At 42.4% G+C, this 15,190-nt stretch overlaps 1 protein-coding gene across 1 annotated transcript; it reads left to right on the forward strand.

Moving 5' to 3' along the window:
* The first annotated feature begins 1,657 nt into the window (after nt 1–1,657).
* On the forward strand, nt 1,658–12,033 carry TMEM53 (transmembrane protein 53). Its single transcript, XM_063139873.1, has 3 exons — nt 1,658–1,730; nt 4,241–4,353; nt 10,658–12,033. The coding sequence occupies exons 1-3, from the start codon at nt 1,658–1,660 to the stop codon at nt 11,312–11,314; spliced, it is 843 nt and encodes a 280-aa protein (XP_062995943.1). The 3' UTR covers nt 11,315–12,033.
* The last annotated feature ends 3,157 nt before the right edge of the window (nt 12,034–15,190 follow it).

A 15,190-nucleotide genomic window follows, 5' to 3' on the forward strand; every position in this document is an offset into this window, starting at 1 on the left:
AAATAGGGTTTGAGCTTTATGATGTAAGTTGCTTTGTAATGGCGATAATAATAATAATAATAATAATAATAATAATAATATCAGCCATCCCAGTCTGTGGTCATGAGGAAATTTCATCCAATTGTGTATGTACTATGCTGTTAAAATCTCCACCAATAACTAACTTTTCTTCCCTGAAAGAATTAATTACTTTACATTGTTCCGCTGAATGGTTCTCCTTTTTGGCTGGTATTAGGTGCTCAGTTTCAACCTAAAACAATCTTCGCCCATTCCAAAGTACCCTTAATAAAAAATAAATAAACCCTATCTAGCATCCATCATGGCGGAATGTTGACAAAAACTATATTCATGCCAGTCTTTAGAATCTCAAGCTTAGATGAACCATGAGTTAAAAATTGTCCACAGCACTTCACCACAAGTGCCTTATCACATTCTGATTTGTGATGAGTTTCCTGAAGAAGGAACTATTCCATCATGCAGTTGTTAAAGTCACAGGAAACGTTATAGGGGGGAAATGGCAACCTTCCCAATACAAAAACAAGCAAGACCACAAACTCCTAACCTCTGCATTCTACAAACATGCTGTCTGGAATTTTTAAAATTTGTCATGGCCTGACTTTCTGCTAGAGCTCAGTTCTGAAATTTGAGGTGTAGAATACATGACTTTTAAAGAAAGGCGCCTGGTGCCCTTTTCTTACCACTTAATGACCACAACCTGTCCCCAGATGTTTAGGATTAAGAAGCAACAGAATTCCTAGGGCAGATGAAACAGTTTCCAAGGTTTAACACCTGCATTTCGTAAAAAGTAAGCATTGCTCTCTCCACACTATCTGCTTTTGCTTCCACACAACTCCACACGCTTTGTGCTTCCATGTATTCAATCAGTGTTTCAGCTGGGTAATTTTAGACCTTATGCCTTCCCCCGTCACCAACACGGCCACGTATATTTCAGTTGTGAAGCACACAACCGACATTTCTCTCTGTATCATACACACACACGAATTGCTATCTCATGCTTTAAAACTGCCTCTACGTTCCTGATATGTTAGAACAAAACGGTTTGACAACCCTGATTTAAAAAATTATAATACTCCGAGCATGTGCAGTTTTGAATTTTAAACTCACTTAAATCATAGTACCATCATGACTATAGGAATAAAAAGGCGTTTGCTTCCGCACTTGCTGCTCTCTTGTTAGTCATTTGGAGCCCCCCTGGATTGCGGTGCCCTGGACTTTGGCCCCAAGTTCCAGCCCTAACTGATCATCGTCCTGCTCTCCAGAGTCTTATGTCTCTTGCCTTGCCTTGCCTCACCGTACGCTTCGTCCTTTCACCCATTGTCCTACCCTTGTACAAAATGCACTGGACCGCACCTGAGGACTCGGAACCCCTTATTTCGTGGATTGTTTTAAAAGTTCCAACGGGGCAACCTCCGACATTTCAGTCAGTGTAAACGGCCTAGCGCGTTTTGATTTTGACGGACAGGAGCGGCAGTTCGGTTGCTAAGGCCGCTGCGTTGCTAAGCAATATCCTACTTAATAACGAAGTGAGAATTGCCGCGCTCAGCGCTTCCTCGCGTTTTTGCGGGAAGGTCGAAGGGGCGGGTATTTCCGGTAGGTTTGAGGCGGAAGCGGCAGTTCTGAGGGAGCCGCTGTAGCGATGGGGATGAGGAGCCAGGAGCTGCCCGGGTGTGTGGTGGAGTTTCCCTCGAGCCCGCTGGAGCGAGGTGTCGGTGAGTAAATTCTCTCATACGGAACTTGAGGGGCGGCTTGCAGGAGAGCAAAGGGATGTCCTGGCACGCCAGATGTGGAACCGAGAAGTAGACGGAGGTCATCTTTTATTTTTGAGAGTTAGCTTTGAGGCTCTGTTCCGTTTGCATTAGAGCCGGAATCCACTTCTAATGCCAAGACATCTTAACTGCGGCGGCATGTGTGGTAATAATGCCCCCGTTCAGAAGTCACCTTAAACCATAGCTTTAACCACTGTGGTTAAGCCATCTTAAACCACGGCGAATAAAGCAAAAAGCCTTCTTCACCTTGGTTAAAGCCATGGTTTAAGGTACCTTGTGAACAGGGCCTGGCTTTCTGGTTTAACCACCGTGGTTGAAGCTGTGGTTTAACGTGACTTCTGAACGGGCCCAGTGAATGAATCATAGGTAAAACACACGCACACATAATCCAGGGCTCTCCTGGCTAGCTCAGGGATGGTATAAAGAGATTTATTTATTTATTGCACTTATATACCGCTCCCATAGCCAGGGCTCTCTGGGCGGTTTACAGAAATTATAAAATTAAGATTAAAAAGAGTATACAAAATTTAAAATCCTAAAACACAGAACATACACACATAAAGCATTAAAAACCGTTAAAAAACTAAGCATGTGGGTGATTAAGATGTGCCACCATATGCCTGGGCAAAGAGGAAAGTCTTAACCTGGCGCTGGAAAGACAGCAGCGTTGGCGCCAGGCGAGTCTCGTCAGGGAGATCATTCCATAGTCTGGTGGCCACCACCAAAAAGGCCCTGTCCCTCGTTGCCACACTCTGAGCCTCTCTCGGAGTAGGCACCCAGAGGAGTACCTTAGATGTTGAACGTAGTGACCGGGTATATTCACGTCGAGAGAGGCGTTCCATCAGGTATTGTGGTCCCAAGCCGTGTAAGGCTTTGTAGGTCAAAACCAGCACCTTGAATTGGGCTCGGAAACATACAGGCAGCCAGTGCAAGCGGACCAGAGCAGGTGTTATATGGTCGAACCTTCTGGTTCCTGAAATCAGTCTGGCCACTGCATTTTGCACGAGCTGCAGCTTACGAACCGTCTTCAAAGGCAGCCCTATGTAGAGTGCATTGCCGTAATCTAACTTGGAGGTTACCAGAGCATGGACAACTGAAGCCAGGTTATCCCTGTCTAGATAGGGGTGTAGCTGGGCCACCAACCGGAGTTTGTAGAAGGTACTCTGTGCCACTGAGGTCACCTGAGCCTCCAGTGACAATGATGGATCTAAAAGAACCCCCAAGCTACGAACCTGCTCCTTCAGGGTGAGTGCAATCCCATCCAGAACCGGTAGAACATCCCCCATCCTGTCAGCGGAATCACCTACTAACAGCATCTTAGTCTTGTCTGGATTGAGTTTCAGTTTATTAGCTCTCATCTAGTCCATTGTCGTAGCCAGGCACTGGTTCAACACATCTACAGCCTCTCCTGCTGACGATGAAAAGGAGAAATAGAGCTGTGTGTCGTCAGCATACTGATGACAGCACACTCCAAAGCTCTGGATGACCGCACCCAGCGGCTTCATGTAAATGTTAAACAACATGGGGGACAAAACCGACCCCTGCGGGACCCCATACTTGAGAGTCCACGGGGCCGAGTAATGTTCCCCAAGCTCCATCTTCTGTATCCGACCCGCCAAATAAGAGCGGAACCACTGCAAAGCAGTACCTCCCACTCCCAGCTCAGCGAGTCGTCCCAGAAGGATACCATAGTCAATGGTATCGAAAGCTGCTGAGAGGTCGAGGAGAATCAACAGAGTCACTCTCCCTCTCCTTTCTTTCTCCCAACATAGATCATCATATAGGGTGACCAAGGCTGTTTCCGTGCCAAAACCAGGCCTGAAGCCCGACTGAAATGGATCCAGATAATCAGTCTCATCCAAGAGTGTCTGGAGCTGGCCTGCAACCACCCGCTCAAGGACCTTGCCCAGGAATGGAACATTTGCTACCGGCCTGTAATTACTAAGATTTTCCGGGTCCAAGGAAGTTTTCTTCAGGAGTGGTCTCACTACCGCCTCTTTCAGACGGTCTGGGACCACTCCCTCTCACAGAGAGGCATTAATCACTTCCTTGGCCCAGCTGGCTGTTCCATCCCTGCTAGCTTTTATTAGCCAAGAGGGGCAAGGGTCCAGTACAGAGGTGGTCGCGCAAACCTGTCCAAGCACCAACTGAAACTCATCCAAGATTACAGGACAAGCCTGCGCTCTGGACACCTTACTAGATTCAACTGCTATAACACTGGAGTCTAAGTCCTGACGGATGTCAAAGATTTTGTCCTGGAAGTGCCTGGCAAATTCATTACAGCGGTCCTCAGAGAGTTCTACAATGTCCTTGGGGCCAGCATCTAATAGCCCCCTGAACAACTCTGAAAAGTTCCACTGGGCGGCTGTAATGCAAAAAATGTGTTCTTTGTGCAATGGCACTGCAGGCCCTGTTATTAAGATGTAAGGCAGACTTTAATCTTGCTTTTTTAGATGCTAGTGCTGAGAAGGGAGACAAAGTCAACCTGCCTGTGGTGATACTGCTTGGATGGGCTGGCTGCAAAGATAGGTATCTGGAGAAGTACAGCGCCACCTATCTACAAAAGGTGAGTAGTGATTTTTCATAACTTTATATTTGCTACAGTTCAGTTCCTCCACTTTTCTTCATTGAAATAACTATTTCTGACCCATCTAGAAATCTGTCAAGAAGAATATAAGGCAGTATTCTTTTTTGGAGCATCTGTCATACTTTCATATTTTCTGTAAAAGGTCTACTCAAAGTCCTAATAGAGAAAAATTGGAAAGAATGTTATCAATGAAAATTTTGCTATGAAAAATCTAGAGTGGAATTTAGCTAACCTGCTTATTCCCGGAACTAATGTACAGTACACCCTTGTGTTGCAATGCTTATTCACCCACTTGCTTGAAGCCTGGAAATGTGCGCACAATACTGTCACAATCCTTTCTTAGGTCTAATGCTTCAATCCTTCGTTCCTTGAAAAAAAAGCCCACTGGGAGTTTAGACATTTTGGGGCTAAAGCTTTTCTTGGGTTATTCAAGGTAAACTAACCTTATCCCAGTGCAGAGGATAGAAGTGGACTATGCTGACATCCCTGTATGTATTGATAGAGCACTATGGATCTGAGACCCCATGAACTGTATTAAGTTGTACTGAGTAGCTTGTTTGGGATCTAAATTTATTTTGATCAGAATTTATATGGTTTTTTTTGCCAGTATGAAATCTCCTAGTGTTACCTATGCTTTGTTTTGCAGTTTCTTAACTGAACACTTGGAAATAATTAAAGGGTTGGTTTTTTCATGGCTGTCTCAAAATTGGTAGAGATCAAAATTCAGCATTGCTGGATTGCTTGGCATCTTTCTTAAAAATGCATTGTAGGGGACATTCAAGAGGTACAAGTTTGTGTTCATTGCCTAGTTTCACTTCAGAGATTCTGAAAATTTAAGTACAAATGTCTTATCTGACATTTTATCTAATTATTATTGAAGGCCTTGTTGAGGGGGGATTATGTCCCACTTATGACAGGTGGGTGGTATATAGCCAGTTGGGTTTTAAGTTAAAAAGGTTTGCACAAATCTCCTCTTTGGTTTGCACAGCTCCTTGAGTTACCGTCTTTAATTTAATTTGTCTACCACTGTAATCTTAGTAAAGGAGAGTTAATGGATTACTTGTGCTTACCCAGGATCACCTCAAGTCTCAGGGAGGAGAAGAAGAAAGTCTGAGCTTCCTATAAATATGAATCAGGTCTGTGCACTATCTGACTGAGGATACTAGAAGTCTCCATCTTGGCTAGCCTTCTGCTAAGACTGGCTGCGAGAAGGAAGTGTTTGAGGGAGGTTTTTACAGTTAGGCTTAGTCTCAAGGTAGAACAGTTAACTTTGGGTTGAACATGAACTCTCCGATTCTGTTCTCCCAAAATATTTTCAGAATTATTTGTGAAATCTGGATTGCAAGTGAGAGACTTCAATTAACTTCAGAAAGATTTGCCCTATGTTGGGGATGGAAAACAGTCCAAGAGATGGTAAACCACATCTAGAGGTTAATGCATTTTTGACTGCTTCAGGAGAGAACCAGTGCCCCCACATAAAGAGAACCCTTTGTGACTCCTGAAAGCCCTATAATCAAAACTTTGATTCTAGAAGACACTGCTTATGTGCATCCTAATTTGAAATATATGCAGTTTTGAGATATTTACAACTTTGCAACAGCAGCACCCTGAAAATCAAACCATCAAAATGTATGATTGTAGATGTGGACTGGAGTGGAAAAAGAAAGCCAACATGTGTTTCTAGAGAGCCATATGTACAAATCAAAAAAGCACATACACTTGCAAAAACAGCCCCTTGCATGACTCATAACTCTGAGTTGCTCCCAATGAGCCATTTTGTCATTTATTCCTTAATTTCTCTCAGTCTCTACTTCAAAAAAAAAATAGAATTTTTGAGTTAAGAAGTTTTTGTCTTAGACAGAGATGGAGCCACATTTACATTGGAGTAAATCCTACAAGATTCAGTGGGACTTACTTCCAAGTATGACTAAGCTCTTTGTATGAATCACGAGGCTGCAGTCCTATGCACAATTACTGAGAAGCTAGGCCCGTTGAACAAAGTGGGATTTATTTCTTCATTTTATTTATTTTATATATAGATATAAAATTATGCGTTCTTCTTTCTCTTCTGCCATTTCCTCAGCTAAACAGGAGTATTACTCCCAGCTTATTTAGTCGAATGCAAGGAACCCTAATCAGCTCTTTGCTTCCTTTAATTCTCTCCTGAAGCCCTCTTCCCCATCCTTACCTCCTTCTTTAACTGCCACTGATTTTGCTCTTTTTTTCAATTCTAAAATTCAAACACTTCGTTCCGATCTGGCTAACTCTGCTCCTTCTTGTATTCCGGTCCCCCTATCTTCAACTCCCTCTGCCACCTCCTCCGAGTTCCCGTTGTCTTCGGATGATGAACGGTCAAGAATACTGTCATCTTCCAATCCTTCTACTTGTTCCCTTGACCCCATTCCTTCCCGGGTTTTTATTAAGCTTACTTCTGCTATTCTTCCTTCTCTACTTCACGTTGTTAACACCTCCTTGGCTTCTCGTTCATTTCCCTCTGTCTATAAGCACGCTACTGTTTCTCCTATTCTTAAAAAAAATCTCTTGACACGCTTTCGCTCTCTAGTTACTGCCCTGTCTTTTTGTTGCCGTTCGCCTTAAAGATTCTGGAATGGGTGGTTTACTCCCAGTGTCTTGACTTTCTCTCTTCTACCTCTTCCCTTGAACCTTTTCAGTCTGGTTTTCGTCGTCTGCATTCCACTGAGACTGCACTTACTAGGATTACTAATGATCTTTTTTTTGCCAAGTCTAAAGGCCTTTACTCTGTCCTTATTCTTCTGGACCTTACCGCGGCCTTTGATACAGTCGCTCACGATCTCTTGTTGAGCTCCCTTCGCGACCTTGGCTTTTGCGACTCGGTCTATGACTGGTTTGCCTCTTACTTTATTCTCCCCTATGAGCCTGCCCGTACTTTGAGATCTTCTGGAGAGGCCCTTCTTTTAGTCCCACCTTCTTCACAGGCACGCTTGGTGGGAACATGGGAGAGGGCCTTCTCGGTGGCTGCTCCGGTGCTCTGGAACTCTCTTCCTAGGGAAGCTAGGCTGGCCCCCTCCTTGATGGGCTTTCGGAAGCAGGCTAAAACTTTTTTGTTCAAGCAGGCCTTTGGAGAATAATCCAGCCCTCCATCTATGTTAATGTTTTATAATTTTGTTGTGTATTTTTTTTAATTGTTTATGGTTTTGTTTCCCTCCCCCCCCCATGTATATTTTAAACTTTGTAAGGCCGCCTTGAGGCCCAGCATTGGGCAAAAGGCGGGATACAAATAAATATAATAATAATAATAATAATAATAATAATAATAATAATAATACTTAACAGTCCGGTCGTTTAACGTATCGGCGAACGGCCTCTCGTCTGGTTCCTTTCCCCTTTCAGTCGGAGTTCCTCAGGGCTCTGTGGTTGGCCCGTTGTTGTTTTCCCTTTACACCTTATCCGTGGGTAATCTTATTCGTCCCCATGGCCTTCAATACCATCTATATGCCGACGATACTCAGCTATATCTTTCTTCCCCAGATTTGTCATCTGATGTTCAGGATCATATCTCGGCCTGTCTCGCTGATGTTTCTGCCTGGATGCTGCGGCACCGACTGAAACTGAACATGGCAAAAACAGAATTGCTAGTTTTTCCTCCTAAATCTCTTCCTTCTCCTTCATTCTCTGTCACCATTAATAACGTTATGCTCCATCCTGTTGAGGAAGCTCGTAGCCTTGGTTTTATTTTTAATTCTTCACTTTCCTTTTCGTCACATATCGAGGCTGTAACTAAGTCTTGTCGTTTTTCCTTGTGCAACATCACTAGAATTCGACCCTTCTTATCAGTCTCTTCCGCCAAGACCCTTGTTCATGCTTTGGTTATTTCTTACCTGGATTATTGTAATCTTTTGTTGACTGGTCTTCTCCCTTCTCATTTGTCTCCACTGGTCTCCATTCATCATTCGGCGGCTAGGATTATTTTCTTGGCTCATTGTTTTGATCATGTCACCCCACTTTTAAAATCCCTCCACTGGCTTCCTATCTCTTATAGAATTCAATACAAGCTGCTGCTTCTTACTTTTAAAGCCTGTCATAATCTGGCTCCTCCTTACCTTTATTTATTTATTTATTTATTTATTTAATTACATTTATATACCGCCCCACAGCCGAAGCTCTCTGGGCGGTTTACAACATTTCCCTTTCATCCCTTATTTCACTTCATCGCCCTGCTCGTGCCCTCCGCTCCAATAACACCATGTCTCTTACCTGCCCAAGAGTTTCCACATCTCTCGCTCGTCTTCGACCATTCTCACTCGCTGCCCCCTATGCCTGGAACTCTCTTCCAGTGCATTTGCGGACCACGACGTCAATTTCTGTTTTTAAATCTCACTTGAAAACATTTCTTTTCTCGAAAGCTTTTTAACCATAGCGTGGTCATACTAGTCTATAATTATAGACTAGTCTATATTCTTACTAGTCTATATTTAGTTTTAATGTCCCCTACCCCTATTGGTTTTTCCCCTCCCTCCCCTGTCTGTTACGGTGATTTTAGATTGTAAGCCATATGGCAGATTGTCTTGTTTTGTTTTATTCTGTACAGCGTCATGAAAATTGATGGCACTTTATAAATAAATATTAATAACAATAATAAGATATACCTATATTGCCCAATAGCTCTTTCTAATGAAATGTGCATACGATTTTACTGTAAGCTTGTTATTAATTAAGAGATTAAATACAGAACATACTTTGGTGGTGGCAACAGTAGTTTTTTGTGTGTTTTTTACTTCTGTAGTCCAAAGATATTAGCAGGCATTAGGTTTGATAAAAAACCAATTTTTTTAAAAAAATCAAAAGAATCGAATTTTTTAATCAGATGTAGATATTTTCTTAAAACAGTAAAAAAAGAGCCTAGGTCGAATATATCATCATGAATATAAATTATACTACTAATTATATTCTATGAATATGTTAACAGCAGTTTATGGAGATGGGAGTTAACCTGATCAGTCCTATTGTGCACTGCAGTTGATGTAAAGTGGCTTTAAATAAGGCTGTGTTTTATTAGATTTTATTGTTTATTGGTGTGTGTTTTTATTATGGATTTAATTTTAATGTTGTCCCAATGATGGCTGATTATTTATTTATTTATTTATTACATTTTTATACCGCCCAATAGCCGAAGCTCTCTGGGCGGTTCACAAAAATTAAAATCATCATAAAACAACCAACAAGTTAAAAATACAAATACAAAATACAATATAAAAAGCACAACCAGGATAAAGCCACGCAGCAGAATTGATATAAGGTTAAAATACAGAGTTAAAACAGTATAATTTAAATTTAAGTTAAAATTAAGTGTTAAAATACTGAGTGAATAAAAAGGTCTTCAGCTGGCGACGAAAGGAGTACAGTGTAGGCGCCAGGCGGACCTCTCTGGGGAGCTCATTCCACAACCGGGGTGCCACAGCGGAGAAAGCCCTCCTCCTAGTAGCCACCCGCCTCACTTCCTTTGGTTATCTACGGTTTGAAGGTTCAGGTATTGCATCTGGTGTCAAATCTTCTAGGTAGGATCTAATTTTGTATTAATCTGTATGGTAGCTTCTGTGGTTCTTGCTAAAGCAAATATGGAAAAATCATTGGTGATCATGCCATGGAATGCACCTATTTTGCCGTTTTCTCCCTGCAGTATGGTGGATACAAATGGCATCAGAAATCATAATAGAGGGAAGTGACTTTGATTCTCTCAGAAGTATCCATATGACTACTTTCTGATGCAGTAATAATTGGTCCTGATCTTTAATTGGTCCTGATCATGGTCCTGAGAAAGATCATGAAGATGCCACTGAGGCGCACAACGAAGCCAGGATGAAGCCAAGGAGGAGTCATAAGGGGCCAGATTGGAAGGTGGATGGGAACCTGATCTGGCCTATAGTTACACAGCTTCCTATCTTTGCAAGAACCTAGCACATAGTCTGCCGTCTTTCTGTAAATTCTTTCATCAATTTATATTTTCTTATCCTTTCTAAATATACCTGGTAGCAGGACTTTACTGAGTAGAGGCCTAGAAGCAAGTCCACACTAAAGCTTTTTAAAAATCCAACTCTTCTCACATTGCTAACTAATTTGTATATTGCAAACCATATTAACTATACAGCAATATTGCTTCTAAGATGTTGCCATTTCCCTGAATGAAAGCCATTGAGGAGAGCACTTCTTAACTGCAGTAAATGATAAGTCCTGATGACAGATCTTGACAAGTACTTGTTCTTTGTATTACATGCCCGCACTAAAACTTCTGTGTTCCTCGCAGGGATGTGTAGTGATCCGCTATACGGCTCCCTGGAGAATGGTGTTCTTTTCAGAATCCTTTGGTATAAAGTCCTTACAGAAATTGGCTAAGAAGCTGCTGGAGCTCCTCTTTGACTTCAAAGTGGAGACGAAGCCCCTGTTCTTTCATGTCTTCAGCAATGGAGGTGTCATGCTGTACCGTTACATTGTGGAGCTCCTTCACACTCAACAGCAGTTCCAGCATTTGAGGGTGGTGGGTACTGTGTTTGACAGTGCTCCTGGCAGGAAGAACCTGTTGGGTGCGCTCCGTGCCCTGTCACTTGTTTTAGCACCATACAATATATGTGTTAAGTACTCTCTTCTAATGACATTTGCAGTCGTGGTGGTGACATTGCGGATCATGCTGTATCCTGTGACACATTTTGTACATGAAAGCCACTATGATGCCATGTTGAAGCAACCCTCTGGATGGCCTGAGCTCTACCTGTACTCCAGAGCTGATTCAATTATCCTAGCAAGTGATGTGGAGAACATGGTAGTGGCTCGACGGCAGCAGCAGGTCTTTGTTAAGGCTGTGGACTTCATGGACTCTGATCATGTCAGCCACATGCGAGCATACCCTACTTTATATGTGACTCACTGCACCTCCTTCATGTACAGTTGCATTGGGAGCACTTAAACTCACTAGGATGGCCTATGTCAGCATGTCCTCTCTTCCACTAATATTTTTATATTGTAAACCATTCGTAATTGCTCTCAATACAATTTTGTTCCTGTCCTTTGCCAATGAAACCAAATTTCTCAGTACCAGGATATCTGCCTAAGCAGTAGCGAGTGGGACTGCAGCATAAATGAGGGAACACATGCATGTGTTACTTCTTCTTGGCCTTGCAAGTAGACTTTGGAAAGTGCTTTGTGCTGGGCTGTGTCTGCTTACACCTCTGAATCAAGAAAAACTAAATACTGTCACCAGTAAATGTATATTTGCTTATTTTACATACTGTAACCTGCTTCTGCTTGTTATGAAGAGCAAGGAGCTACTAGCTATATCAGGCACTGAAGTCCTGCCCCTTCCTAATATAAATCTTATTCTGCTTTCTGTATTTCTAAGATTCTAGCAGGCATAAGCTCTTAAGCATATGCAGCCCTGTCCAGACTAAACTTAACCTTCTATTAGCTGCTTCCTTTGCTGCGTCTCCTTCATTTCTCCCCCCTTTTTTGCAGCATTGTCTGTTTTGTGACGAAGCAAAAGCACTTCCTTCCTGTGCTGTTTTATAGTAGTCCATATAGTCCGCCCTGCACACTCAGGTCCTCTGGGGTGAACTTACTTCAGTCAGCTAAAACTAGGCTGGCATCAGTTTCCCAGAGGACCTTTTCTTCTGTCACCCCCAGATTGTGGAATGGCCTGCCAGAGGAGATTTGTAAAATTAACTCTCTGTGTGATTTTAAGGCAGCTTTAAAGACTAGCCTTTTCTGGCAGGCCTATCCAGATCAATGTAAAATCATGAATTTTTAAGAAGTATTGATTCCTGTTCTAATGTTGTTCCCCGCCTCGATCCAAAGGGAGAGGTGGGTAAGAAATAAATTTATTATTATTATTTCATTCATCGTTGCATTTAGTTGATCCATTATTGTATCTGGGTGGCTTTCCTTCACAGATTTCCCTGTGGTCAATGACTTTTTAACTGAGGACAGGAGGAGACGTGTGGTGTTAAAGCTGTGCAAGAAGCACCATATAGGTTTTATAGTTAGGCTATAAAAACAAACCAAGAGGAGAAATTTCAAGCTTGTGCGTATCCATTTTGTGGGGTTGCATTCTGCATTGCATGCACAAAATGACATCCTTGTAATACATATTAATTGGGAATAACTACCATAACTTTGTACAAATGCACTTGCACTGATCAGAGTTTGTACCAATAAGCATGAACTGAAAGGATGGTGTCCAGAAAAAAATACTCTTTACTAACCTGTTTGTGAGAATAGGGGTAGCTAGAAGGAGTTTTGTAGTGACTAATCTGTATTGCATTAACTTGATCATGTGTCTATACTAGGAAGGGCGTAAAATAGTGAAGGACTTTGACTGGAGTACTAGCCAACCTTTCGTAACTGATTTAATATGCATTAAAATTGTGAAATAACACCATCTTGGTGTCTGTCTTCATGTGTCTTCCCTTCTTTTCCAACTTTGAGTGACTGTTCAGCCTATATGTTATAGCATTGCATGCCCTTTACTTTCAGGCACATGCCTTTGTATCCATGGTCCAATTACTCAAGGTATTTTGTTCTTAGTTGAACTATGTAGTGGAAATAACTAGGGAGGAAAATATGTTTTCTCTTTCAGATGTGCTAAGTGATGATAACAAACTAGATGATTCAGGAAGACTAGGTAGCTTGGCTTCAAAGAAATCCCAACACAATTAATGATTCCTATAGAATAAGGTTTGGATCCAGATTTATTGATACTTAAAGTAGACCTTTGAAATAATGGGACTTCATAGAATCATAGAATAGCAGAGTTGGAAGGGGCCTACAAGGCCATCGAGTCCAACCCCCTGCTCAATGCAGGAATCCACCCTAAAGCATCCCTGACAGATGGTTGTCCAGCTGCCTCTTGAAAGCCTCTAGTGTGGGAGAGCCTACAACCTCCCTAGGTAACTGATTCCATTGTCGTACTGCTCTAACAGTCAGGAAGTTTTTCCTGATGTCCAGCTGGAATCTGGCTTCCTTTAACTTGAGCCTGTTATTCCGTGTCCTGCACTCTGGGAGGATCGAGAAGAGATCCTGGTCCTCCTCTGTGTGACAACCTTTTAAGTATTTGAAGAGTGCTATCATGTCTCCCTTCAATCTTCTCTTCTCCAGGCTAAACATGCCCAGTTCTTTCAGTCTCTCTTCGTAGGGCTTTGTTTCCAGACCCCTGATCATCCTGGTTGCCCTCCAACTTGTCTGCGTTCTTCTTGAATTGTGGAGCCCAGAACTGGATGCAATACTCTAGATGAGGCCTAACCAGGGCCGAATAGAGAGGAACCAGTACCTCACGTGATTTGGAAGCTATACTTCTATTAATGCAGCCCAAAATAGCATTTGCCTTTCTTGCAGCCATATCGCACTGTTGGCTCATATTCCGCTTGCGATCGACAACAATTCCAAGATCCTTCTGGTTTGTAGTATTGCTGAGCCAAGTATCCCCCATCTTGTAACTGAATTTGATTTCTATTTCCTAGATGTAGAACTTGGCATTTATCCCTATTAAATTTCATTCTGTTGTTTTTAGCCCCGCACTCCAGCCTATCAAGATCACTTTGAAGCTTGTTTCTGTCTTCCAGGGTCTTAGCTATCCCACCCAATTTTGTGTCATCTGCAAATTTGATAAGCGTTCCCTGCACCTCCTCGTCCAAATCATTAATAAAAATGTTGAAGAGCACTGGGCCCAGGACTGAGCCCTGCGGTACCCCACTTGTTGCCTCTCCCCAGTTTGAGAAGGTTCCATTGTTAAGTACTCTTTGAGTCCGATTCTGTAGCCAACTGTGAATCCACCTAATAGTTGTTCCATCTAGCCCACTTTTAGCTAGTTTGTTAATCAGAATATCATGGGGCAATTTGTCAAAAGCTTTGCTGAAGTCAAGATATATGATGTCCACAGCATTCCCACAGTCCACAAGGGAGGTTACCCGATCAAAAAATGAGATCAAATTAGCCTGACAGGATTTGTTCCTGACAAATCCATGTTGGCTTCTAGTAATCACTGCATTGATTTCAGGATGTTTACAGATTAACTTCTTTATAATCTGCTCCAGAATTTCCCCAGGGATGGATGTCAGACTGACTGGTCTGTAGTTCCCAGGTTCCTCCTTTTTGCCCTTTTTGAAGATAGGGACAACGTTAGCCCTCCTCCAGTCGTCCAGCACCTCACCCGTCTTCCATGATTTTGCAAAGATAATAGACAAAGGTTCTGAGAGTGCTTCCGCTAGCTCCTTCAGTACTCTAGGATGCAGTTCATCGGGCCCTGGAGATTTGAACTCATTCAAGGAAATTAGGTGTTCTTTTGACCATTTGTTTATCAATCTCAAACTGCAATCCTGCCCCCTCAACTTCTGCGTCACTTTTTCCAGGGGGGTCATAGACCCGCTTTTGGGAAAAGACTGAGGCAAAGTAGGAATTGAGCACTTCAGCCTTTTCTTTGTCATCTATTATCAATTTGCTATCCTCAATAAGCAGTTGAACCACCATTTCTTTCCTCTGTCTTTTACTACTCACGTATCTGAAGAAAGCCTTTTTATTGCTTTTAGCATCCCTCGCTAATCTCAGCTCATTCACAGCTTTAGCCTTCCTGACGCCATTTCGGCACTTCTGTGCCACCTGTCTACTCTTCTTTTGTAGCCTGGCCTGCCTTCCACTTCCTATATGTATCCTTTTTTGTTTTCAGGTCATCTCTAAGCTTTTTGTGGAGCCACATTGGTTTCCTCTGTTGTCTTCTATCTTTTCTCCTTGTTGGAATTGTTTGTAACTGTGCCTTTAAAATTTCCTTTTTTAAATACTCCCACCCATCCTGCAC

Source organism: Elgaria multicarinata, chromosome 1 (genome assembly GCF_023053635.1).
Source record: "Elgaria multicarinata webbii isolate HBS135686 ecotype San Diego chromosome 1, rElgMul1.1.pri, whole genome shotgun sequence".
Classification (NCBI taxonomy): Eukaryota; Metazoa; Chordata; class Lepidosauria; order Squamata; family Anguidae; genus Elgaria; species Elgaria multicarinata.